This window comes from Xylocopa sonorina, chromosome 9 (assembly GCF_050948175.1).
Source record: "Xylocopa sonorina isolate GNS202 chromosome 9, iyXylSono1_principal, whole genome shotgun sequence".
NCBI lineage: Eukaryota > Metazoa > Arthropoda > Insecta > Hymenoptera > Apidae > Xylocopa > Xylocopa sonorina.
The window spans coordinates 9,849,344-9,874,958 of NC_135201.1; the positions used below are offsets into that span (position 1 = coordinate 9,849,344).

Below are 25,615 nucleotides of genomic sequence, written 5' to 3' on the forward strand. Positions count from 1 at the left end.
ACGACGGTTATAGCCGTCATTTGCTTTGGGAACAGAAAAAGTAATGTGCTGAGGAAATGACGGTTATAGCCGTCGAAAGTTTTTTTTTTGGAAAAACTGTGGCAAAATGTGATAATTTTCACTTCCAAACGTGCATCTGGCAGTCATAAACAATCGAAAAAGAGAAACGTGTTTCCAGAGGCGATCGTAAAGTGAAAAATGTGCGTCAAAGTGTTAAGAACAATGAATTTCTCGTTTCAGACACGCACTGGCCGGTGTTCGTCTGCGTTCTAATGGCGACGACGGTGTTTTCCTGCCGGCAGAGCGAGTTCCAATGCGCCAACGGCCGCTGCGTCGCCCTGAACAAGGTGTGTAACGTCGTCAACGACTGCGGGGACGACAGCGACGAGCCACGGCAATGTTCGCGTGAGTAGCCAAGTCTTTTTCGATTTACGACCAAAGTAGACGTGTGCGAGGAACTCTGTGGTGTTTTCCCGCGATGGATCGACTCGAGTCGCCCGCCAGGAAGCGGAGCTGGGATCGAGTTAGCCGCGAATCGAGTTTGCGCTCGAGGATTCGAGCCTCGCGACGCCTACGGCTGCTCAAGCTTAGTTCTCGAAACTTTGGGTAATTGTTAGACGCCTCCTCTTGATGCAGCTGATTTTTTTTACCAAACTTTGCACACAATTCCAGAATTTAAATATATTAGAATTCGTTCATCGAGTTGCTTAGAAAACTCTGTGTCTTCACACGTGACGAGATGATAATAATTATCGATTTCAATTTGAATAGCTGACGAAATAAAACGCTTCGAGGTCACTCAATTCGCCCAACGCCCACGAAGAGCCTTCAATGGCGACTGAAATACAATGAAACCGGAATCCCATCGATTCCACTTGATTCTCGCCGCAGGCAGACCCTCCCCCGTCTTATTTCGCTTTTTTTCCACCCCTGCAGAGGATCGAAACAATAATTAGTCCGAGGATCCGTCGACTTTCCACGGCGAGGACACAATCGCGCGCCTCTCTTCGACCTCTTCCATCCGCCACGGACATTTCGGTCGACTCATTGTCGCGAGGGTTGAATGCGGTAACTGATCCTCTCATTGTTCCATCGAAGAGGGCGGAGAGGGTTGGCCACGATCGAACTCACCCCCAGCTTCAAAGGCAGCAACTCGAAACCGTCCTCTTCCTCCTCCAGATCGTGATTGCCGCGGACTCTCCAAAGAGTTTCTGCTTCGTTAGACCCCTTTCACCTCCTCCAGCCCGCTACCAAGTCCCATTGTTTTTCCACGGTATTTGTTTAACCGCCCCCTTTCGCTCACCTCCGCCATCCTCGCGTTTCGTTCGACTCTAATCGAGTTTCGTATCTCCTGGATGCCATTCACTGTTCTTCCTTTCTCCAGCAGGATTTTTATTGCGACTCTTCACTCTTGAAGCTTCGATGAGGGGTTGAGAAGGGTCTCGAAGGAATAGAAGCTCGATTCTTTTATGTTCGATTAGAAAGAAGGTCTGATGTGGTGTTTGCTGGTTTTCTGAGGGATTTGGTTATCGTTTTTGGTGAATTTGTAGTGAATATCGTGTTCGTTTAATACTAAAATTCTCGAGGTTAGAGGTTTACTTAGGAGGATTTTTATTGCGATTCTTCATTCTTGAAGCTTGGATGAGGGGCTGAGAGAGTCTCGAGGGAATAGAAGCTCGATTCTTTTATGTTCGATTAGAAAGAAGGTCTGATGCGGTGTTTGCTGGTCTTTCTGAGGGATTTTGTTATTGTTTTTGGTGAATTCGTGGTGAATATCGTGTTCGTTTAATACTAAAAGTCTCGAGGTTAGAGGTTTACCTTTTTATTTAGGTATACGAGTTCGAGTTTGAGAGTACCAAGATCGAAACCACCCTTAACTGAAAATATTTGCCAACTTCAGATGCGAAATGATTCATGAGCAAAGTCTGACAGTAGTTCCTGGTGCAACTTGCTCGAAAACAGTCCCTAAACGGGGAACATCCATCAGACGACGCTCTTGGAGGAGAGATTAATCGAGGTTGACGAGCTGTCCGCGTGATGGTCATGCGACATCATTCGCCCATTTGGTGTAAATAATTCGAAGCTGCTGGCTTGGGTTCCACGCGATTTAACCCTCGCAGAGGAGGCTCGAACAAGGGCTGCCCTTCGTAATGCAACAGCAATGCTAATGGAATCGACGGGACTGGACTCGTCCCGCGTTTAAATCGCGCGTGAATCATTCGAACGAGCTACTCGAAGGGTAAAAATGAAAATTCGATTTTCAAATCGTACGAATATTAAGTATCTCGATTTCTACGAAAATGGATGAAGTCAGAAGGTGGTAGACTGAGGACTCAGAAAGGTCAGTCCAATTTAAGACAGTCGTGAACCCTCTGAAAATTCCAGGGATATATTTTAAGACGTAGGGGTTGGTAACGAGCGCCATCTTTATACGAGATCCACGACGGAATCGTTTCGTCCACGACAGGGGATGTTTCCCTTACTCAGTTAGCCTGCTATCGACAGACCATGACAAAATGAGGGTACTTTGCCCGAAAAATTCGCGAGGGCAAAAACTACCCTCGTACTCCTTCGAACCCCCAATTTCCTTTGATTTATCCCTCCAGAAACGTCCCATATCCTCCCGATTTATTGTGCGCCGCGTCGATCATCGAAATGAAATTCAACTACGTTCGATTCCATCGTCGAAACGTGTTCACAAAGTACGATTATTATACTTTCTCTATTTTTAGTAGATCGACATAAAAAATGCGAGTATGATATTTTTTTTTAACACTCGACGTCTTCAAAATGAAATTTATTATACGCGGAAACCTCGATCGACGAAAAGAGGAGGAACAATGAATAGAATTCGTTTGAGGTGAAAGGAATTTCGCCAATTTTTCCGGCGAACTGAACGCAGAAACGGTTTAACAAGGCGGATCGTACTCAATGAACTTTATCGGTCCCTGGAAATGGTGGCTGCAACTTTTATTCACCGTTTCAAAGGGGGCTAAGCGGCGGTTCCGTTGGCGACGGGGATGGAAGGAGACGGCCGCGTCAGGAAAAATATTTGCCTGTTTGCTCCGGACCGTGGCTGGTGAAACAGACGGAAAAATTAATGACACGACTCGCCCGCCCGTTTCATCGATCCCCTTGTAAAAGAAACTTTCGTCTAGCACAGAAACGAATCTCGAATGGAAAACGACCCCTGACTGAGTTACGCGGAGGAACTTCGCCTCTTTCGCCAGATATCGAAGAAACAATGGAATATGAATGGAAAACGGCGAGATTATCTGATAACCCAGTTTCCAGTCCCCAGTAAGACGGTATCTCGCCAGCTCGAATCTATCAACTTGGGAATATCGTCGAATATTTGAAGGTACATTCGCCAAGATTCTCGATTCCATCGAAAGGGTTACACAGATAAAGTTCGATACTTCAAATACAGAAAAGAAAAATCCACGCGTATAAAATATCTTCATCTCGATGGAATACGTGAAATATCTGAAAAGAATCGTACCGAGAAACGACGCTAGTTCGCATTCGAGTCGCGTTACACATTTTCGCACCCTCGATTCATCTCGCCCACCCCAGTGGCGCGTCCATTGCACGCGCGATACTAAACACCGTCTATCGATCTCAGTAGCTTCGCCATTACCGCTGAACCGGTGGCAACATAAAGCTGACCGCGTTTCCTGGTATTATCCCCGATTTCGCGCTAACATCCGCCCCATCAGCGGCCACGGGGAACGCTGTACGCGATTATGAACGCGACCGTGGCTGCTGGCTTAACAAGCGATCGTAACCGTAACGGGAACGCGACAAAATGTTCGGTTGGTAGAAGTGGACGGCTCTTGAAACGAGATACCCTTGGCTGGCGCACACGTGGAGCACACACGCGAGCCACCTCTGCTCGTTCTTCTGTCGCTTTGGGTTTCAATTTCGAGCGGAAGATGGAACGATAAAACTCGGGACGTTTAACTGCTGGCAATTTGCCGCTGGCGAGCCAGTTTTTCTCCAACGGTTTGTACAGCTCCGCGGAGATGGACGAGGACAGTGGCGAGGGACGTTGTTTAAATCTGAAGATCCTATGGTATAACGACCTACGTCGCTTTCTTGTGAAACGTCCCTTTTGTTTTTTGGCAAGCTGGAGATTGTGAAGCGAGCTAGGTTTGGGAATTGTAATACGTACCGCGACGTGGATTCCAGAGGGTTGATCGCGAGCAGTTGGTCACTCTTGAGTTCTGCGACGCAGCCATTTTGGTGGAGGTCCTAATGGTAACAGAAAAACGAATTAGTCCAGTTGTCTTACAGTATTTCTAAATGATTAGTTCTTAACATAAAGTAGAGAGCAGGTTACTGGAATACTAAGTTCTGTCAGGTGAATATCGACGAACCAAGCACGAAAACGCGAAGCGTAAATCGCGACAGGCGTTCCAAAGCTTGGCGCGGTTCCGACGAGATGATAAACCGTTCGATAAACGAGAATAATGAATCAGAGCCGGGTGAACGGGATTATTTCGCAATAAACTAGGCGGCTGATCAACGTCCCCGTTCCGGATGCATCGTCGAGCCCGTTGTCTCGCTGGTCGATCGTAATGGAGGCTAATAAGAACGCGTCGTGCGTCCGACACGGTAAATCATCGTTATCAAAAAGGAATTCTAGGCGGGAACAACGTCGAGAATATAAATTCGCGTGGCATTTGGTCCCGCGCGCGCGTGCATCCTAAATCAGAGCCGTAATTTTTGGTTAATTATGGTACACGCGCGTGGTTAAGCATGGCGGATGCTGCGACTAATAAATGAAAGCGGAACAAGAGAAATGAGTCGCTAGAAAATCTTTGTAACGCGAGAACTCTAGAGAGAAGACCCCCTTTTTTCAAGGAAATTTAATTGCGACATTGTATAGCGTATTGTATTATTTTTTTCTAATTGCTTTCATTATTTATCGCACACTGCATCCACTTAACACCGCTCTGAGGAGGATCCACGTGCAACGGATGGACTTGAAAATGTTTTTCTTCTCACTTCTGAGGGTCGTGTTCACGAATGTTCACTGATAACCGCACTCCTGCGTTTTGTTACTGTACTGAGAGTGGAATGGACGAACCTCTAACTACCCGATAAACTTCGAACCTAATCAACGCGACCAGGGCTTTCGACACACGTAACGAACCTGCGTCCACTCGGTTTCTAACGGATCGCGCAGCCTCTCGTGTGGTTCGCCGCTTTCTAAATCAATGTAACCGCGGAACGAGTACTTCGGTTCAGAATAACACAGCCCTCATCAAAAAGTAACCAAAGACACTTGCTCATTATATCAACGATACTACTCAGACAACAGATAACAAGTATAATTGCAAAAAAAAGATATGACTGAGCAATTAAACAATTTTGTCTCGACCATTAATTCCTATTAAGCTGGGTATCTTGATGCTTCTAAATAGTTGGTGTGCGTAACGAGTACTTAGGTTCAGAATAATGCAGCCCTCATCAAAAAGATACCAAAGACACTTGCTCATAATACTAACGATACTACTCAGACAACATATAACAAGTATAATTTCAAAAAGAACATATGACTGAGCAATTAAACAATTTTGTCTGGATTGTTAATTCCTATTAAGCTGGGTGTCCTGATGCTACCAAATAGTGGTGTGCGTAACGAGTACTTAGGTTCAGGTCAACATATAACAAGTATAATTACAGACAAACATATGATTGAGCAATTAGACAATTTTGTTTCGATCATTAATCCCTATTAAGCAAGGTGTCCTGATGCTTTCAAATAGTGGTGGCTTCGAAATTGATTTCAGGGAGAGGCCGTCACATGGTCGTTCCCTTGCGAAGTAAAGCTCGAGCTGACTCAGTGGCTCGTCCTCCAAGTCCCCGTTTTTCCATCACGATCGTAATTCAACGAACGGGCTCGTAAAACGCCGCTGCTACCTGATTCAGACGTTATCCGCCGTTCTCCTTTTTATTGCCGACGCAGAGAGAAGGGGGCGAAGAGAAAAAAAAGGAGGAAAGAGTCGCTGGTGAAACAGCGATAGCGTACTCGCCAGATTCGATGAGGTTGTAGCGAACTGGGGATCGTACGTGGCCTTAAGTCGGAGGACTTCCGGTCCCCGTTGCCGCGCGGAGCGTGCCAATGGCGATGGTTGATTCCAGTCACGTAGCCGCGGAAACGGATCTTCCAAACGGAAGGAAAAGCGGGTTCGAATCCCTGAAACAGATGGAATAAGTGGTTAGCGAAATTGGTAGTGGATAGGAGACGCTGAGAATGGATGGGATGATCTTAACAATAGCGCTCTTTGAGAGAAGTTATTCAGGGAGTTCGGTTTTATTGGTTGAACGTTAAGCTTAGGGTTTTTGGTGTCTTCGTTTAGCAGTTCAAATTAGAATTACTTAAATGATAAAATATATATAATTAACAGGATTAGATATTGGTAATCTATTCTCTTAAAAGATATTACTGTATCCTATAATTTCTAATTTAAAAGAATCTTTTTTTTTCTATAAAATATGGCTGTGCGTTTAAACTTAATAGTGGAATAAATTATTTGCGCTCCAATTCCAAGTCCGCATTTTTCTTCTCCCCCGTAGTCGTTCCTGGAAAAAGAAATGATACAATGGTTAGAGGATTATAGAAACCCCATGAGCCATCGCCTTTAAGGCAAGGTCTCGCCTCCATTTTTCATTAAGCACAGACGCTGGGACTGGGACAATTATGAATTTCCTTAAGCTGGCTCCTTCCGTTCTCTTCCACTTTCCCCTCTTTCTCTCTCTCTCTCTCTCTCTCCCTCTCTTTTTCTTCTCATTAAATTTTCCAATTTATCTTTGTCCCCGACGGAAGTTCGAAAGCGAGCCTGCGATATATCGCCAACGGCTACGACCACTTTTATAAACTGCATTCATAACAGGGGTTAGCCAGGAGTTACGATAGCCAATGGGCAACTTTCAGAGGCTCGAATGGATTTTACCAGCGAACCCAGTTAATTTATATCGTTTGTACTGGTTAAAGCAATTAACCGTGAGAACCACGCCCGCGGGTGGAGTGTGGATTGAATTTTATTAAGAAATTACCGTCCACTGAGGAATTCAACGTTCTCCACGACAACAAATTCTAAAAACGAAAGGAATACTTTTTTGTTGAGAAAGGAAAGGGTTCTTGTATTGTTTCTATAATCACTTAACGCTTAAGACTTCATGAAACTATTAATCATTAGTAGAGAAGAATCAAAAATGGTTCGAGTTTGAACATTTTAGACAGAATTCTCGGTTTAAAGATTCTATAGGCTCTTACGCAGAGATGGAGAACATAAAACGCTAGCTACTCGCATCGTTACTTCACAAAGGATTCCTTTGAAAGAAGTCGCAAGTATTCCAGCCGCTAATTGCAATTTCGAACTTTCTTGCATCGAATGCACACACAAAATAACACAAAATAAGCTTATTACATAAATACGACGACATATTTGGAAAAATTCTTCCAGCACACGTGTCGCCAAAAAAAACACTAGAGCATACGATAACTAAATAAATATTTAGTTACTAAAAATTCAGTAAAAACTGTGACAAACGAAACGATTTATTTCCAGTCCTCGAGTAATCTCTTATTTCTACGGAAAGATGTTATCATCGATGTGATATCGACGAAACGATCAGCCGCCGTTTAACTGCACAACACCGCGTACACGGTGGCCCTTTAAATAATTCAAAAACATTCAGACGAAAGATTAAATGTCGGTGGCAATGGTCTTTAAAGAGTGGCACACAAAAGGGCGCTTTAAAGGACCTACTTTCCAGTCGTCGAGCCGAGTGCTCTTCCTTTTTCCCTCTCCAGACCGGCGACTCGCGCGCCCCCTTCCAATCCCCGGCCACGTCTTTCATGTTTCCTTTTCCCGGTTCCTCAGGGCTGCAGCGAGCTCCCTGGACGCTTTCTACCGGCTGTCGAGGGTGGAAATTACGAGGCACGCGTAATTTCGCTCGAATATTATTCAGTGCGGACGAAAAACGAACGGGAATAGGGCTTATTACCATCCCCTACGAACGAAGCTAGCTCCATTCGTTCTTCGTCCACGCGATTTTATTATAGACGGTCATTCCACGAAACGTGGTTATTAAACGATTATTACAAGAGAACATAAATCTAAGAAACAAACGGTTGTTAAATAATAATTGTAACTATCGATTTCTTCTGCTTGTGTTGAGATTCAGAAGAGTTTGTAACTACTAATCTACGGGAAACTATAATTATTGATCTTCGTTGCTTCTCTTGAAATGTAGAACAGCATCTAATAGTTAATCTAGAAGAAATTGTAACTGTGGATCTTCCTTCTTCGTATTCAGATCTAGAAGAGCCTGTTTCGCTCAGGGTTGCGCTTCAAGATGTTGCCAAAGTCGAATTCTGCGAACAAAAAAACAAATGCGAAGGTGTAGATATAAATTGACGAAAGTGTTCGACGAGAAGTACAGTAATCACTTGAAGGAGGGTCGAAGTTGCTGGGTCGTGAAACTTTTACATCGCTCTTTGGGATCGGTTCCATTTCTGCGTCCTCGTTCATCGTGGATATGTTGGAACAGGCACAGAAATTGCGATCAGATCCTTGGTAAAATGATATTTCATCAGCTGATCCTACTAAAAGATAGAATAGGCAAATATACGACAGAACGAGTGAAAAAGTACGCTTGCAACACAAGCAGTTGGTACCTTTCGCATTCTCATTCACACTGAAGCTGATATTAGAATAGTCGAAGTCGTACGAGGAAAACATACTGGAAACCTCTGGATTTTTCTGTTCAGGCTTTCTTCTCGAGTACAACTTCGTTATGCTTGGACTGGGAGATTGTTCTATCGACGGAGCTTCTCTTGGAATAGCTAAATCATTAATCACGATTAGTGAAGACTCCTCGAAGTGTCCACAGAATAAGAAACCTAACGAATTGGCGGTTCAAGATTGCTGAAGAATCATTCCCTTTTATAGTAAGAGGACGAGGAAAACGATTTATTGCTTCACGAGAATTAATCTCGTTGGAATATTATTTTGCAGAGAATCACCTCTAACTTTGTTTGCAAAAATTCGTTACTCTTGAGACAGATATGAAAAGTTGCTATGCTTCTGTTTTAACATACAGGGTGGCACGTGGTACAAGTGGACAGAGAGAGATTTTATACGGAAAATTAAATTTTTCCATTGAAGGCTTCCGTTTGTTTCTGAGGAAATTGAGCTTGAAAATTCGACGAGTTGGCTAATTGAGAAATGAATACGATATGGCTGATATAATCGACAAAGAGTTATTCTACATGGAAAAATAAATCAGGAACGTGGGGTAACATTTTTTCGTGCGAACCTTCGTTCATTATTAAATAAATTAATTAAATCTCCAATATCAATTTATTCGAAAATGAAGCTTCCCACGAAAAATGTCACTCTACATTTTCGACTCCTTTTTCAGCGTATAATAACCTCTTGGAAATACGAACTGGTATGCGATAACTAATTACGAGCTGATTTTTATTGAATTCCCCTTCAAATTAGTGAATACTTTCAAAGAAATAAGAACAATTAATTCTTAACAGCAACAATTACTGTTCTGGACAGCAAGAATTCCTAAATTCCTAGAAAGAATGTAAATACTTAATCTCCAGTAATAAAAGCATTGGGATCATTAAAGGTAGGAACTTTTATAAGAGCCTTATAACTTCCTTTACAAAACGAGGAGAACGAAGGGAGGAGTTCTCCAAGTACCAACAGCAATAAAAAGATTAAAAGTACCAACGAAGAAAGATTCCCCGCCAGGCAATTGCGTTAACCTCTGATATACCTTGACCCAAGTCACTCTTCTTCTTTTCGTTCTCTTCTTTAATTAAAGCCAAGTTGTAATGCACAGCCTCGACGTTCGTGACCTTAGGACGCGGCGATGGATCGTCCAAACGCCTCTTCATCCTCTCCACTCGAATATCCTTCGCTGGTGACGCTACAACCTCCTCATCGCCGAACGTCAATCTCATTCTTTTCGCCACAGGATCATCCATCTCCTCTGCAGAGTGCTCAGCGCGTTGGCCTGGTTGCTTATCTTTGGGAACGCCGTGCGGCTGGTCCAAGTGCTCCAGTTCCTGGTCCATCCGACGCTCCACTTCCTCCTCGAGCGCATCGATCGGCTGAGAGGCCGCGTTTCCGTTCACCTCGCTTGCTGCGTCCTCGTGCTCCATTTCCTGCTGCTCCTGGTCCAGGGAAGGACTCCTCCTCGGATCGATTGACTGCTCGTCGTCAGAATTCCGCTCCTCGACGTCGACGATTAAAGGATCTTGTATTTCAGAGGCCAAGCATACGTCCTTTTCCTCGAGCTTGCACATCTCTTCGAGCCTCAGCGTGTCCACCGATAAAGAGTCTAAATTTGTTGGTCCATGTGAATTTGAGAGTGGCATACACGCATGCTGTAAGCAGAAATCTATGCACCTATGGATCTCTCGTATATTTTGAAAGTGTCTAGGGAATCAGTCCTCGATCTGTGCTTCGAGATGCGCGCGTGAGAGAAATTAATCTTTGGCGGTGGCATTTCCAACAGCTTCAACGCTCGTATCCTTTTCTCCTCTTCTCGAATTTTCATTCGTGCGGCTAACTAATAAAGACATCGACGAATTCACAATGTTACCCATTCTTACAAAACTTTGATCCATAGTAGTTCTTACAAACATATTTGTACATATATTTAACCCTTTGCGCTCGAATGGCGATTCTCACTCGCCACGATGTTTCGCGTGGCAATTCGAGCGGCTGTATTTATGTTGAATTTCGTTATCTTCAATTGATAGATGCGAAGTATTGGTTCGAGAATGTGGTCCCTTAGGCTGTTTATGTCTTCGGTTGGAAAGTGACATTGTGACGTAAAATTCTACGACTGTAGTTCTGAATACGATGTGTCCAGCGTTAGTACGGTTTCGACGGTCATAGGAAGTACACGTATCGCGAAATTTTCCACCACTCGTTTTAATTTCGAGCAAGTGTAAACAGTAATGACGTATCGGATGTGAGAAACAGAAAAATTAATGTAATAGACAGTGAATCCGGAAGTAGCAGCAATGACCCACAAGATCCTGGCACTTCAGAATACCTTGGTATGTGTTTGTGTAAAATATTACAATTACACAGAACTTGAGCTCCGATAATTATCCTTTTCAAGAATGTAAACACAGATAATATATCAATATATAACACTTTCGTATGTTAATTCTTCTGTAAATTCATTTACGCGCGAAATTGTCTCGAGTTGCAGCGCCGCCGACCAAAAAAGTCGTCGAGCGCAAAGGGTTAACAAGTGAAATTAATATTTCTGATGAGGGGAAGGGAAATGATGGAAATTGGGATATATTTTATTTTTTGTGGATTACAATTGTGAGGGGGAGAGACCTCTATTTCGAGAGCGCCAAGATCCTTCTTGTGATCTTCGATGCTTCTGTTCAAACTGTTCAGCTTTTCCTCTTGCTCCTTATTGGTGAGGATTGCACGCGCAAGCTCGACGATTTTCGCACGCACTCTGAGCCACGTGATCTGTCGCTGTTTCTTCAAAATCTTCTCGAACTCGTTGATCTTGTACTCCAACTGCAGCTTCTCGATTCGAAGCTTCTCCAGTTTTATTTTCTCGGCTTTTCTGATTTTAGCCAGAGGGAACTCCTCGTACATTGCCTAAACAGCGTTACAATTAAAAAATGGTGACAATCGTTCGTCTACAAATATGGATGCTGTTAACGAATAAAATAAAAATAATATTGGAGTACAATTTATTTTACATACGTGATACGATTGCCACGTTCTCTCGTATTCGTCGTAAATACTTTTGTACTGTTCGTACTCTTGCTGCATAACTTTATACTCGTTATCCAAATTTAATTCAACAAGCTCGATTTTCGTAGAAAGCTCATTCACATATTTATTCTGTCTACGTTAAAAGTATTCCAAAACGATCATAATCAATGAATTTCGTACAATCAATCAAGAGTCGCTAATCACATACTTATCCGACATGTTTCTTAAAATTACAATGTTCTCCGTGGTAATTTTCTTCTTTTCCTTCAACTCCCTCCTTATTTGCAACTGCGCGAGCACTTCCATCTTCACGCTTTGTACTTCGCTTTTGAGACCTCGTAAACATGTACGAAAATTCACTTATCACTCGATATAAATCGCAAATAAGAAACAACACTCTGAGAGAGAAGAAATGTTGCAGTAAAATTTCGTTGAAAATTGTGTAAAATATCCTATCGTGGTTGAAAAATGTCATGGATCGACGATGATGCGCGAGATACAGACGCTAGATTAGAAAAAGCAGATCTGCGTCGCGATTCGAGTAGTATTGTCCGCCATTGTGACGTCACAGAGCTTACTACGCGCCAAAGTCGTTCCAAAACACGAAAAACGCCATTTACATGTGTACACATGTACGAATAAACGTCAAATATCTCTCATCGTCGCAATTAATTACAATATTCCTTCGTAAAACGGTGAATATTAACAAAATATGAAACTACTTACCAGACAACGTGCTCTCAGCTTTCTCGATCTCTGCACGCAGACAATTCTCGAAGATATCCATGAACTGCGGGTCGTCACAGCTGATTTCGTTGTCCATTTTCACCACACGACGTTATTCTCGCGAACAATCGCGAATAACCGCGCGAAATTGTAGTTAAAATCGCAAAAACCCGACGAAATGTCAGCACGCAACGACCGACGCGTGCGACGACAGCGGTCACCGAAGTACGTCTGAGCCTGTTGAATGTTGCGCGCTCTGATTGGCTGACGCTTTTGCACTACAAACGCGTGGCAAATTCGAACCGATTTTCAACCCCAAACGACACTTAAAATTAATGTACAAATGAAAACTTGAATTTTTATTAACGATAATTATATGTAACCTAACAACAATCATTTTCGAACATTTCTTACACAATTCTTGTTACTTGTAAGGGAAGTATAGTAAAAAAAATTAGAATATTATATATTAATTACTAAAACTCTCTCAGATTAATGATTCTAATACTGTAATAGCTTGAGGAGGTTTATTAAACAATTTTTATCACTGAGAAAAGTAATATAGTGAGGAATAATAATTCTTGGGGATAGAAATTCGATAGAAATAATGATGCAGCTGCAGTAATTATTTCAAAACTGCATCAAACAATTTTTATCACTGAAAAAAGTGATATAGTGGGGAATAATAAATCTTGAGAATAAAAATTCGATAAAAATACTAGTGCAACCACTGTAATTGCTTTAAAACTTTATCAAACAATTTTTATCACTCGAAAAAGTAATATAGTAAGGAATAATAATTCTTGAGGATAAAAATTTGATAAAAATAGCAATGCAGCCGCTGTAATTATTTTAAAAGTTCATCAAACAATTTTTATCACTCAAAAAAGTAATATAGTAAGGAATAATAATTCTTGAGGATAAAAATTTGATAAAAATAGCGATGCAGCCGCTGTAATTATTTTAAAAGTTCATCAAACAATTTTTATCACTCAAAAAAGTAATATAGTAAGGAATAATAATTCTTGGAGATAAAAATTGGATAAAAATAATGATGCAGCTGCTGTAATTATTTTAAAACTTCATCAAACAATTTTTATCACTGAAAAAAGCGATATAGTAGGAAATAATAATTCTTGGGGATAAAAATGGCGATGCAGCCGCAGTAATTATTTTAAAACCAGGACCATCCTTGTACGTGGCCTAGCAATCCGTTTAACTATAAAGTAACAAGGTTTATGAAAATATTAATGCCGCCAACTGCGGCTGGAATTACCCAGGAACTTAAAACAGGGGGTGAACAGAGAATTCACGAGCGGCGAGCGTGTCGCCGTTATACAGGACCGCGGCATTTCTCCTGTTTACGGCCAGCACATTCGTTTACATCGTTCCTCGTTCAGCTTACACGAATCCCTGTGCAGCTCACCGCGTGAACGCAAAATTTAATTCGACGAGCCGCGTTGGCGACCCGTTTTAAACATTTCTCGAGCGGTCGCCGTTGGCAACCGATTAATTTATCGGTCCCAACGGGTAACTGATATCGAAAAATATAAGTAAAAGCCCGGACGCGGACACAGAGAGCTGGCCAACGGCCAGCTGGACGGCCATTTGGGTCAGGCGAACCTGCAGTTCCCTTTCTGCAGCAAAAGAAATCCACCCCCTTCGACCTGTGCGCGATGGCAGTTCCACCTGCTGTCCATTTACTCGTCGATATTGATCTTTTCGCGCTGCACGTCTTCTTTTTCCCAAGTTCTGCTGAGGATACCGATGCTGAAAGTTAATTAAAAGGCAGTCGTTCGTTTCTTTGGCGGAGAAATAGAAGGGGGATAATAATTTTCTGAGAAAGACCACCCTTTCGTGCGACCATGGGGCTTCGTTGCGGTATTCTTTGGCCCTCGTGATGAAATTCTCTCCTTAGGAATTCCTGTAGGTTTCATAGGTGCGCGATAATTGTCAAGCGCTGTGAACGCTGTTGGCCAACTTTTAAACGCATTCCTGTGACCCGGAAGCCGACTTCAAAGCACGAAACACAAAGCCCTGGTTACGCTCGATCCCCACTTGCGCCATCATAGACCTTCCCTCCTCCGTTCATCTTGAACGTCGTCGAGATAAGTTTCAATATGGGTTTCAGCGTTTTGCTAAACAACTTTCGCGTGCATTCCTCTGGGAACCACGAATATAGAAGGTAAAACTACTGTACAGAGCGCGTGGTTGCCTTCCTTTAAGCCTTTACGAATAGAATATCTAACATCAGAGCGTCTACGTGTCATCAATTTTACTTTCATCCTTTTCTGAATACTTATCGATCGTTATTCCCTAGAAATACGAAATTTTAGAAGATTATAGTAGATACAAGAGTGTACAGTAAGAGTACTGTACAGAGCGCGTGGTTGCCTTCCTTTAATCCTTTACGAATCGAATATCAGACATCAGAGCGTCTACGTGTCATCAATTTTACTTTCATCCTTTTCAGAGTATTTATCGATCGTTTTTCCCTAAAAATACAAAATTGTAGAAGATTATAATAGAAACAAGAGGATGAGAACCACGAATATAGAAGGTACTTACTGTACACAGCGCGTGGTTGCCCTTCTTTAACCCTTTACGAATCGAATATCAGACATCAGAGCGTCTACATTTCGCTAGTTTTACTTCCATCCTTTTCAGAGTACTTATCGATCGTTATTCCCTAGAAATACGAAATTGTAGAAGATTATAATAGAAACAAGAGTGTACAGTAAGAGTGCTGTACAGAGCACGTGGTTTCCTTTTTTTAACCCTTTACGAATCGAATATCAGACATCAGAGCGTCCTTTCCAAAGTACTTATCGATCGTAATTCCCTAGAAATATGAAATTGTGGAAGGTTATAATAGAAACAAGAGTGTACAATAAGAGTACTGTACAAAGGACGTGGTTGCCTTCCTTTAACCCTTTACGAATCGAATATCAGACATCAGAGCGTCCTTTCCAAAGTACTTATCGATCGTAATTCCCTAGAAATACGAAATTGTAGAAGGTTACAATAGAAACAAGAGAGGACACGGTTTAACAAACTGTTTCTTCTGCCGTCCATTCTTTCTGGCGACGCCTTTTCGTTGGTATCCCCACTCAGTTCGAATCGACGAGGTTCACAGACGAGGCAAACACAGCGAGAGCGAGGAGGAGAGCGAAAGGAACGAAGGAGGAGGAATTGAAAGCGATGCTCGTTCTTGCGTGCTGACAAAAGCCCCGTTGCGCCATTACAGGGCAGAACGACGCTCAGCGACGCGTTCGTTCGCTTAAATGCGAACTGCTCGCCGGGTACTGCAGTTTATTTAATAGGAATCGCGAACTCCCCGCGTTTCATACGCAGCTGGATCCTTTTTCGCGCGTTGTCTCGCGGGCCAACAAAGCGGCTCGCGGCGAAAGTGTTCAGACGTTCGTCTGTGTAATCCAGCCTTTCTTCCAACGAGCGTGGACAATCCCAGCAACTGCACGCGATTACTCGGAAAAGTATCGCGAACCGGAAGTTATTAGATGCTCGTTTCGCGTAGTCGAACGAGGGAACCTCTGTGTCTGAGACTTTCTGAAAATTGCAGCATTGCACGAGTCATACTTTTGACGAACTCTGAACCTTGTCTAAATTATAAATCCACGAAAGAGCTTGTTTCTTCATTTTAATAAAAATTACACAATTCAGATTGCACAATATTATAGCACAGCACGTGTAATACTTTCGATGAACTCTGGACCTTGTCTAAATTATAAACCCACGAAAGAGTTCGTATCTTTTGTTTTTAATAAAAATTGCACAATTCAGCTTGCACAATATTATAGTACAGCACGCGTCCTATTTTCGACGAGTTCTAAATTTTGACTAAATTATTAATCCACGAATGAGCTCGTATCTTGATTTTAATAAAAATAGCACAATTCAGCTTGCACATTATTATAGTACAGCACGTGTAATACTTTCGATGAGCTCTGGACCTTGTCTAAATTATAAACCCACGAAAGAGTTCGTATCTTGATTATAATAAAAATTGCACAATATTATAGTACAGCACGCGTCCTATTTTCGACGAGTTCTAAATTTTGACTAAATTATTAATCCACGAATGAGCTCGTATCTTGATTTTAATAAAAATTGCACAATTCAGTTTGCACAATATTATAGCACAGCACGTGTAATACTTTCGATGAGCTCTGGACCTTGTCTAAATTATAAACCCACGAAAGAGTTCGTATCTTGATTATAATAAAAATTGCACAATATTATAGTACAGCACGCGTCCTATTTTCGACGAGTTCTAAATTTTGACTAAATTATTAATCCACGAATGAGCTCGTAACTTGATTTTAATAAAAATTGCACAATTCAGCTTGCACAATATTGTAGCACAGCACATACTGTCGATGAGCTCTGGACCTTATCTAAATGATAAATCCACAAATGATCTCGTATCTTGATTTTAATAAAAATTGCACGACTCAGCAAGCACTGTAAGAAATAACGAGCTCGATAAGTTCGTTACCTCCACCCTTTGTACCCTCCACATTTATTCATACTTTCCCCCGGGTAATATCAGTAACAAATCCTTTTACAACGTGGAGCATAAAAAAGGTAAAAAAAAAAGAGGAATCGATGTATTTCCATGGAAATGTATTTAAATTCATACGCGTCAGTTTGCCTTGCGCCAACCAGCCCAGCATCGAGTTTAAACCATCTCTGTCGGGACAACAGGAACAATCGCGAGGGTAAAAAGAGAGAGAGAAAGAGAGAGACAGAAAAAAAGAGAGAGTAATCCACGAACCATTGAAATTCGGTTTTACGAAACGTTCTATCGATGATGGAGCACGCGACTGCATTGATGTAACGCGCGGAGAACTGCTATGGGGGACATCACGGAGATGATGGCGGCGGGAAGATGAAATGCGGGGTCGCAGACTGCGTCTCTCAGTGAGATTCTCGCAATTTGCGACGCGCATCGCGACGTATGCGTCGATCCCTTTCATCCGTCTATGGCGAACGTAATGTTTTCAATGAGAACGAGCCAGCAACCCCTTTTCCACCCTCTTGTTCCGTCATTTATCAACCGCTAACCCTCCGTCCCTGGTCGAGAGGGTAAACACGTGCCTTTGGCGTTCTCGTCTGCGAAACGGAACCGTAAATCGATCGATGATGCTGTTCAGACTTCTACGAAGGAATCGTCCAAGTTTCACCGCCCTGTAACTATCGTTAATTCTGTGGAGAACGCGCGGAGAAATTCGAAGAGGGAATTAAGACGTTAACCGATTCTGTTCTCCACTCTGCTTTGGATCGTTTGGAATGGAAAAAAGGAGGCGAGGGGCGAGGAAATCCTCGAGACTCGATCTCGATTGAAATTCCAGCAGCGTTCGATTCGCGAGCGACGTCGCAGCGTGAAAGCAGCTGGTGTCCTTTTGAAAACGCGCACCCACGCCAGCCATCGTCTCGCTCGTTTATCCGTGGCTGTACTTTATTCCCATTTTCCCCTACCAAGATCCTTCTGCGTTCGCTCGCGCCGTTGGCTGGAATGTTTCAAAAGGGTGCACAGCCAGGGATGAGAAAAGGAACGGGGAGGAGGCGATACGCGGACTCTGGTTTTTAGTCCACGGCTACGAGACACCCCTCTCTGTCTGGTCCCTCCCCCGATAAACTACCAGACGAATTTTCTTCCCCCCTTTTTTTTATTATCGACGTGATTTTTAGGGGAATTCGAGTGACGTGTGCGAGTAAACAACGCTTCTCTCTGTCTTCTCTTCTCTTGTTGAAATGTAAAAGTGTCTCGCGAGGGTGAAACAAGTTGATGATGAAACTTTGCTTGCAAGAAATTTTTTTTGCATCATCTCCGTGATTTTTAGTCAAATTTGAGTGACGTGTGCGAGTAAACAACGCTTCTCTCTGTCTTCTCTTCTCTTGTTGAAATGTAAAAGTGTCTCGCGAGGGTGAAACAAGTTGATGATGAAACTTTGCTTGCAAGAAATTTTTTTTGCATCATCTCCGTGATTTTTAGTCAAATTTGAGTGACGTGTGCGAGTAAACAACGCTTCTCTCTGTCTACTTTTATTTTGTTGAAATGTAAAAGTGTCTCGCGAGGGTGAAACAAGTTGAAGATGCAACTTTGCTTGCAAGAAATTTCTTTTGCATCATCTCCGTGATTTTTAGTCAAATTTGAGTGACGTGTGCGAGTAAACAACGCTTCTCTCTGTCTTCTATTCTTTTGTTGAAATGTAAAAGTGTCTCGCGAGGGTAAAACATAATTGAAGATGCAACTTTGTTTGCAAAAGTCTATGGAGCATTTTTTTCATTTTTTGTTTGTATTACCTTCGTGATTTTTGGTGGAATTTGAGTGACGTGTGCGAGTAAACAACGTTTCTCTCTGCCTCTGACTCTGACATCTCGATTACAGAGGGAATGAGGATGCGACTGTTCATTTAATAAAAATTGAAATGTAAAAAGTGTCTCGCGAGGGCGAAATAAGTTGAAGATGCACCTCAGCTTGCAAAACACCATGGAGCATTTTCTTCCTTTCTTTTTGGACCACCTCTGTGATTTTTAGTGAAATTTGAGTGACGTGTGCAGGTATACAACGCTTCTCTCTGCCTTCTGACTCTAATATCTCGATTACGAAAATAGTTGAGGATGCAACTATGCTCGCAAAAATTTTTTTTTCCACCACCTCCGTGATTTCTATCTAAATTTGAGTGATATGTGCGAGTAAACAACGCTTCCCTCTGCCTTCACGTGAATAAAAGTTGAAACGCAAGAGTGTCTCACAAGGGTGAAATAAGTTGAAAATGCAACTTTGCTCGCAAAAAATTTTTTTTGCACCACCTCCGTGATTTCCATCTAAATTTGAGTGATATGTGCGAGTAAACAACGCTTCACTCTGCCTTCGCATAACTTTAATACCTCCATTACGAAGAGAACAAGAACGCAACTATTCGTTTAACAAAAATTGAACTGTAAAAAGTGTCTGACAAGGGTGAAATAAATTGAAGATGCAACTTCGCTCGCAAAAACCCACGAAGCGTGCAAGAAGAACGGTTCGACGTCCATTTCGAGACGAGAGCGATCCCTTTTTTATCAGAAACAGGATCGTCTCGCGGTGGTGCATCGAGTTACAGAAGCAGACACGGATCGATGGCAGAGTTAAACGCGGGACGGACGGAACAGCGGTTCGGAAGTTTCGGAAATTCATTGGTTCACGTGGCAGTATTTCGTCGCGGTTCTAAACGGGTAATCGCGAGCAGTCGCAGCTTGTTTATAGGCTGCAGTTGAATCCCAGTTGGCAACTGGGGTTGGCCTCGCGATTGGCGATACGCCAGTCACGCGCCACGACTATTCCACGCTTCCGGTTGCATTTTCCTAATTCCTCTGCCGTTTTAACCGCGGCAACGAAACACGCGAGGTCCATGAATATCGTTAACTCCAACGTTCTGTTAAATTCTCATCGCGATCATCCCCTGCTGCATCTCTTTCTACGAAATAACAGAAAAATGAACTTTACTCGCTGCCCCTTTTTTCTTGACACAACTACTAGGCTTTCTCTATCATTTTATACGCCAACTGAAAATTGCAACGCGTATTTTTCCTTTTTAAATCTATTTTATGAGAAAAATCTGATCTTTTTTTGAGCAGACATCGATGAAATTGAAAGGATGCGTCCCACAAAATAACAAAAACTTTTTTCTACATACAACCACTAAGTCTTCTCTATCATTTTATACACTAACTGAAAATTGCAACGCATATTTCTCCTTTTTAAATCTATTTCATAAGAAAAACTTGGTTTCTTTCGAGCAGACATCGACGAAATTGAAAGGATGCGTCCCACAAAATAAAAAAATAAACTTTACTCTCTACCCCTTTTTTCTAAACACAACCACTCGGTTTTCTCTATCATTTTATACGCCAACTGAAAACTGCAACGCATATTTCTCCTTTTTAAATCCATTTCATAAGAAAAACTTGGTTTCTTTCGAGCAGACATCGACGAAATTGAAAGGACGCGTCCCATAGTTGAATGCTGAGGGATCGAAGTGTCCAAGGACGAGGGAGTGTAATTGCAACTGAAGAATGGAAGCCAAATGATCGCAGACATTCCTCGAGGAACGAATCTCCGCGTCGCTGTTCGTTCCCAGCGATCAAACGTCCCACGAATGATTTTCTTTTTCTGGTCGACGCGGGAAGCCGCAGAAGCACTCCGTTTGATAGGCCACTGATCGCACGGTATCACTCGTATTGGCTTCCCCCGACCCTGGTACATCTCTCTTGCAAATCGATCTTCCTGGGGGCCAGACTCACCCATCGTCGTCGCCCATTCGACAAGAAAGGAGTCGCTCTCGGATTGGATAAGCGCTGGTCCTGCGAGATGGGCTCAACAGGCGCTCACAGCTGATTCGATCGACGCGGATCGTGCTGGGAATTTGATAAACCTGAACTCGATACGCTGGCATTTTTCTTTTGATATCGATCGTCTTCCCTTTCTTTTGATCGATGAATATTTGACAACTGTATAGATTGCACTTACTCGTGTATTTATGGAAAAATATGCAGAACGTAGAAGAGGAATGATCATGATGATCCAATAGTTAAAGCAATTAAAGCAATTGGAACAATTTTATTTCATTTTATTTTTATATACATTTTCTTCTCTCCAGATCTCGATAGATCTTCCTTTTTTTCGATCGATGAATATTTGAAAACTGTATAGATTGCACTTACTTGCGTATTTATGGAAAAATATGCAGAACGTAGAAAGGGAATGATCATAATGATCCAATAGTTTATGTGAAGGATTAAATCAGCTGGAAAAATTTTATTTTATTTTATTTTTATATATATTTTTTTCTCTCTAGATCTCGATAGAAGGTCTTCCCTTCTTTCGATCGATGAACATCTGATAATAGTATAGATTGCACCTGTATACTCGTACACTTATGAAAGAGTATGGAGATCGTAGAAAAGAAATGATTATAATGATCCAATAGTTTATACGAAGGATTAAACTAGCTGGAGCAATTTTATTTTATATTAAAATACGGATAATATAAATTTATTTTATTTCATTTTATTTTTATATATGTTTGTTTCTCTTCAGAACTCGACAGATCTTCCTCTTTTTCGATCGATGAATATTTGACAACTGTATGGATTGCACTTACTGACGCATTTATAGAAAACTATGTTTATATGAAGGATTAAACCAGCTGGAACAATTTTATTTTTTTATATTAAAATGCGAATAATATAAATTAATTTTATTAAATTTTCTTTTTCTTTTTCTCTACAGATATCGATCATCTACTCTTCTTTCGATCAATGAACATTTGACTACCATATAGATTGCACTTACTGGCACATTTATAGAAAAATATGTAGAACGTATAATGGAAAAGGAATGATTATAATGATCCAATGGTTCATATAAAAGAATAAACCAACTGCAACAATTTTATTTTATATCATATATTTTCAAATTGCATACATGTATACATTGCACATGAATACTCGCAAACTTATGGAAAGAATATGCAGAACATATAAAAAGAAATGATCATAATGATCCAACGGTTCGTATAAAAGATTAAATCATGTGGAACAATTTTATTTGACACACATTTTTAAAATGCGAACCGTTCGTAGATGTAACCGAGCTCTAGCGATTTTATTACGTAAAAGGCAAGACGTAGATCCATTTTCCGTGTCGGTACCAATCGTACGAGGGCAGGAAACGCATAAACCCGACCGACTTTCGCCCAGAGATCTCTACACCGAGTATATCCCGCAGGAAAATCCTGCACCGCTCGTGAAAGTATCTCATATCGCAGCGTGCAACTCTTTTTCCCAGCCCCTGGGCATTTTATCGAGCCGAGGACGCGTTTCTCGATCCAAAATGGCCGGCTGCGACCTCGAAAGCGTGCCGCAGCCACATCTGCGCTAAGAAATAGACCAAAGCCTCCAGTTTTGGTCTCATTTCTCGCGAATAAAGTCGAGAAATTAGCTATCGAAGGCCTTCGTGGCTCTAATTGGACCAAAAATTCACACTTTCGCTTGCGTATTTCTCGTTGCAAAAATTTTTAACTCCATCGTTGATCCCATTTTTTGCGAAAAAAGTGGAGAAATTAGCTCTCGAAGGTAAGACAGCTTTCGTGGCTCTAATTGGACCTCAAAATTCCCACTTTCGCTTGCGTATTTCTCGTCGCAAAAATTTTTAACTCCATCGTTGATCCCATTTTTTGCGAAAAAAGTGGAGAAATTAGCTCTCGAAGGTAAGACAGCTTTCGTGGCTCTAATTGGACCTCAAAATTCCCACTTTCGCTTGCGTATTTCTCGTCGCAAAAATTTTTAACTCCATCGTTGATCCCATTTTTTGCGAAAAAAGTGGAGAAATTAGCTCTCGAAGATAAGACAGCTTTCGTGGCTCTAATTGGACCAAAAATTCCCACTTCCAGTTGCGACTTCCTTTCCGCAACAATTTTGGACGCCATTGTTGGTCCCATTTCTCGCGAAAAAAGTTGAGAAATTACCTCTCGAAGATAAGACAGCTTTCGTGGCTCTAATTGGAGCTAAAATTCTACTTCCGCTTGCGTCTTCCTCCACACAAGAATTTTTAACTCCATTGTTGATCCCATTTTTTGCGAAAAAAGTCGAGAAATTAGCTCTCGAAGGTAAGACGGCTTTCGTGGCTCTAATTGGACCAAAAATTCCCACTTCCAGTTGCGACTTCCTCTCCACAACAATTTTGGACGCCATTGTTGGTCCCATTTCTCGCGAAAAAAGTTGAGAAATTAGCTCTCGAAGATAAGACAGCTTTCGTGGCTCTAATTGGAGCTAAAATTCTACTTCCGCTTGCGTCTTCCTCCACACAAGAATTTTTAACTCCATCGTTGATCCCATTTTTTGCGAAAAAAGTGGAGAAATTAGCTCTCGAAGGTGAGACAGCTTTCGTGGCTCTAATTGGGCCCCAAAATTCCCACTTCCGGTTGCGTATTTCTCCTCGCAAGAATTTTGAAAATCCCTTGTCGCTCGCTTGGACAATCGCTACACGTTCGCCCTTATCTCTCTTTATCCCCCCAGCGGTTGCTTCCATCTGCGAGGCTCGCAAAGTACGCGCGAGCTTCCGGTCCCTCGGAAGCGTCGTTTAACCCAGGCGAACCGTGACGTCGTTTCTCTTCGCTACGCGCACCATTTCTTTCCGTCTCTACCGTGATTTATCCGGCTCACTTGCAGACCTTCGAGCACACTCGATCCTGCGAACTTTCCGTCGCCCTCGACGAGAATCCTCGTCCACCTCGTCGCGTAGAAAAAAGAGAGGCGTTTCGAAATTCGCGACGATCGTCGCATAGAAGCATAGATCGATCCTCGTCCTCCTTATCGCGTAGAAAAAAAGAGAGAGACGGTTCCAAATTCGCGATAAGCATCGCATAAAAGCATAGACGATTCTCGTTCTCTTCGTCACGCGTAGAAAAAAAAAGAGGTGTGTCGAAATTCGCATAGAAGCATAGATCGATTCTCGTTTTCTTCGTCACGCGTAGAAAAAAAAATGAGACGTGTTGAAATCCACGATGATCATCGCATAGAAGCATAGATTGTTGCTGGTCCTCCTCGTCGTAGAAAAAAAAAATGAGATGTTTCGAAATTCGCGACGATCATCGCGAAGCATAGATCGATCCTCCTCCTCCTCATCGCGCGTAGAAATAAAGAGAGAGGGACGTCTCCAAATTCGCGACGTAGAAAAAAAAAGAGACGGTTCCAGATTCGCGACGATGCTCGCATAGAAGCATAGATCGATCCTCCTCATCCTCATCGCGCGTAGAAATAAAGAGGGGGAGGTGTCTCCAAATTTGCGACGATCATCGCATAGAAGCATAGATCGTTCCTCCTCCTCCTCATCGCGCGTAGAAATAAAAAGGGAAAGATGTCTTCAAATTCGTGACGCAAAAAAAAAAAGAGAGACATTTCCAAACTCGCAACGATCATCGCATAGAAGCACAGATCGATCCATTCGACAACTCAACTCGATGGTCCATTAGTTGATAGGCAACGCGATCTTCGCGCAGCGGAAAAACAATCGCTGGTGACAGCCTCGCGGAGCGGAAATCGTCAAGTCGGTGGGATAAAGTTGGCAAAGTCGAGAGGGACGGGCCACGCGGGTTACACGGGCGTGATTTACTAACGCGAGCCACGGGCGTTGTCGTAATCGTCCGCGCGATAAATGGGAAAGCACTCGGCGGGAGCAGTCCATATTTTATTGCGTAATAAAATATAGCCCCGCAGCGGGGCGGATGGCAGTCACCTGTCCAGGATTTATTACGACGACGCTCGGCTACGACGAGGAGGCTCCGTGAAAACTGGGTCGCACCAGGTCGCCTCTGTCACTCCGCGTCGCTTTTCGATTACTCGAAACGCCTATTCTTCGATTGAAACGAGCGTACATTCCTCGATATTCGATCGATCGAATTTTAGATCATTAAAAGTACCATTTAATGGGTGATTCTTCATTTGTTGAAGAATTACGAGATTCCAAGAGGAAGTATCCAGCGTCTGCCTCTCATTTTCTGCTTCTATTTCTTTGGATCATTAAAAGTACCATTTAATGGATGATTCTTCATTTATTGCCAAATATAAACGAGCGAAGAAACGCGTAACGAAACAAGAACTCTGACATGCTAGAGAGGAATTATTTACTCACTTTGTGCTTCTATTTTCTTCGATCATTAAAAGTACCATTTAATCGATGATTCTTCATTTATTGCCAAATATAAATGAGCGAAGAAAAATCGAGAGAAGAACTCTGAGATGCGAGTGGAATTATTAATTACGAGATTCCAGGAAGAAGTACCCAGCTTCTGCATCTAGCTTTCTTTTTCTATTTCCTTCAATCACTAAAAGTACCATTTAATCGATGATCCTTCATTCATTACCAAATGTAAACGAGCGAAGAAGAATGCGTAACGAAACAAGAACTCTTTGATGCGAGAGTAGAATTGTTAATTACAAGATTCCAAGAGGAAGGTACCCACCATCCGCCTCCACGCTTTCTGTTTCTATTTCTTTTAATTATTAAAAATACCATTTAATCGACGATTCTT

The 25,615-nt window shown here is 42.2% G+C and overlaps 2 protein-coding genes across 6 annotated transcripts in view; one reads left to right on the forward strand and one right to left on the reverse strand.

Annotated features, from left to right (window-relative positions):
• Positions 1–25,615, forward strand: part of LOC143426990 (uncharacterized) — a 316,082-nt gene that overhangs the window by 207,952 nt on the left and 82,515 nt on the right. For all 5 annotated transcript variants that reach the window (XR_013102232.1, XM_076900771.1, XM_076900770.1 and 2 more), the window contains one exon: positions 241–405. Coding sequence is in view for 4 of the 5 variants with exons in the window: in XM_076900771.1 (XP_076756886.1) it covers positions 241–405 (165 nt within the window). In the remaining variant the exon portion in view is untranslated. The remainder of the gene's footprint in view (positions 1–240; positions 406–25,615) is intronic.
• Positions 8,313–12,644, reverse strand: LOC143426676 (uncharacterized). The gene is made up of 10 exons (XM_076900268.1): positions 12,516–12,644; positions 11,998–12,124; positions 11,778–11,922; positions 11,394–11,669; positions 10,443–10,605; positions 9,759–10,374; positions 9,573–9,601; positions 8,693–8,917; positions 8,465–8,620; positions 8,313–8,389 (listed from the first exon to the last, which is right to left on the reverse strand). The coding sequence occupies exons 1-10, from the start codon at positions 12,610–12,612 to the stop codon at positions 8,334–8,336; spliced, it is 1,890 nt and encodes a 629-aa protein (XP_076756383.1). The 5' UTR covers positions 12,613–12,644; the 3' UTR covers positions 8,313–8,333.

Excerpts from the sequence above, each read along its gene's own strand:
- LOC143426676 (XM_076900268.1), bottom strand. The coding sequence starts at position 12,612 with ATGGACAACGAAATCAGCTGTGACGACCCGCAGTTCATGGATATCTTC. Across the intron at positions 8,621-8,692 it reads TGTGAATGAGAATGCGAAAG|TAGGATCAGCTGATGAAATA; the intron begins GTACCAACTGCT and ends TCTATCTTTTAG. Across the intron at positions 8,390-8,464 it reads CAACTTCGACCCTCCTTCAA|AATTCGACTTTGGCAACATC; the intron begins GTGATTACTGTA and ends TTTTGTTCGCAG.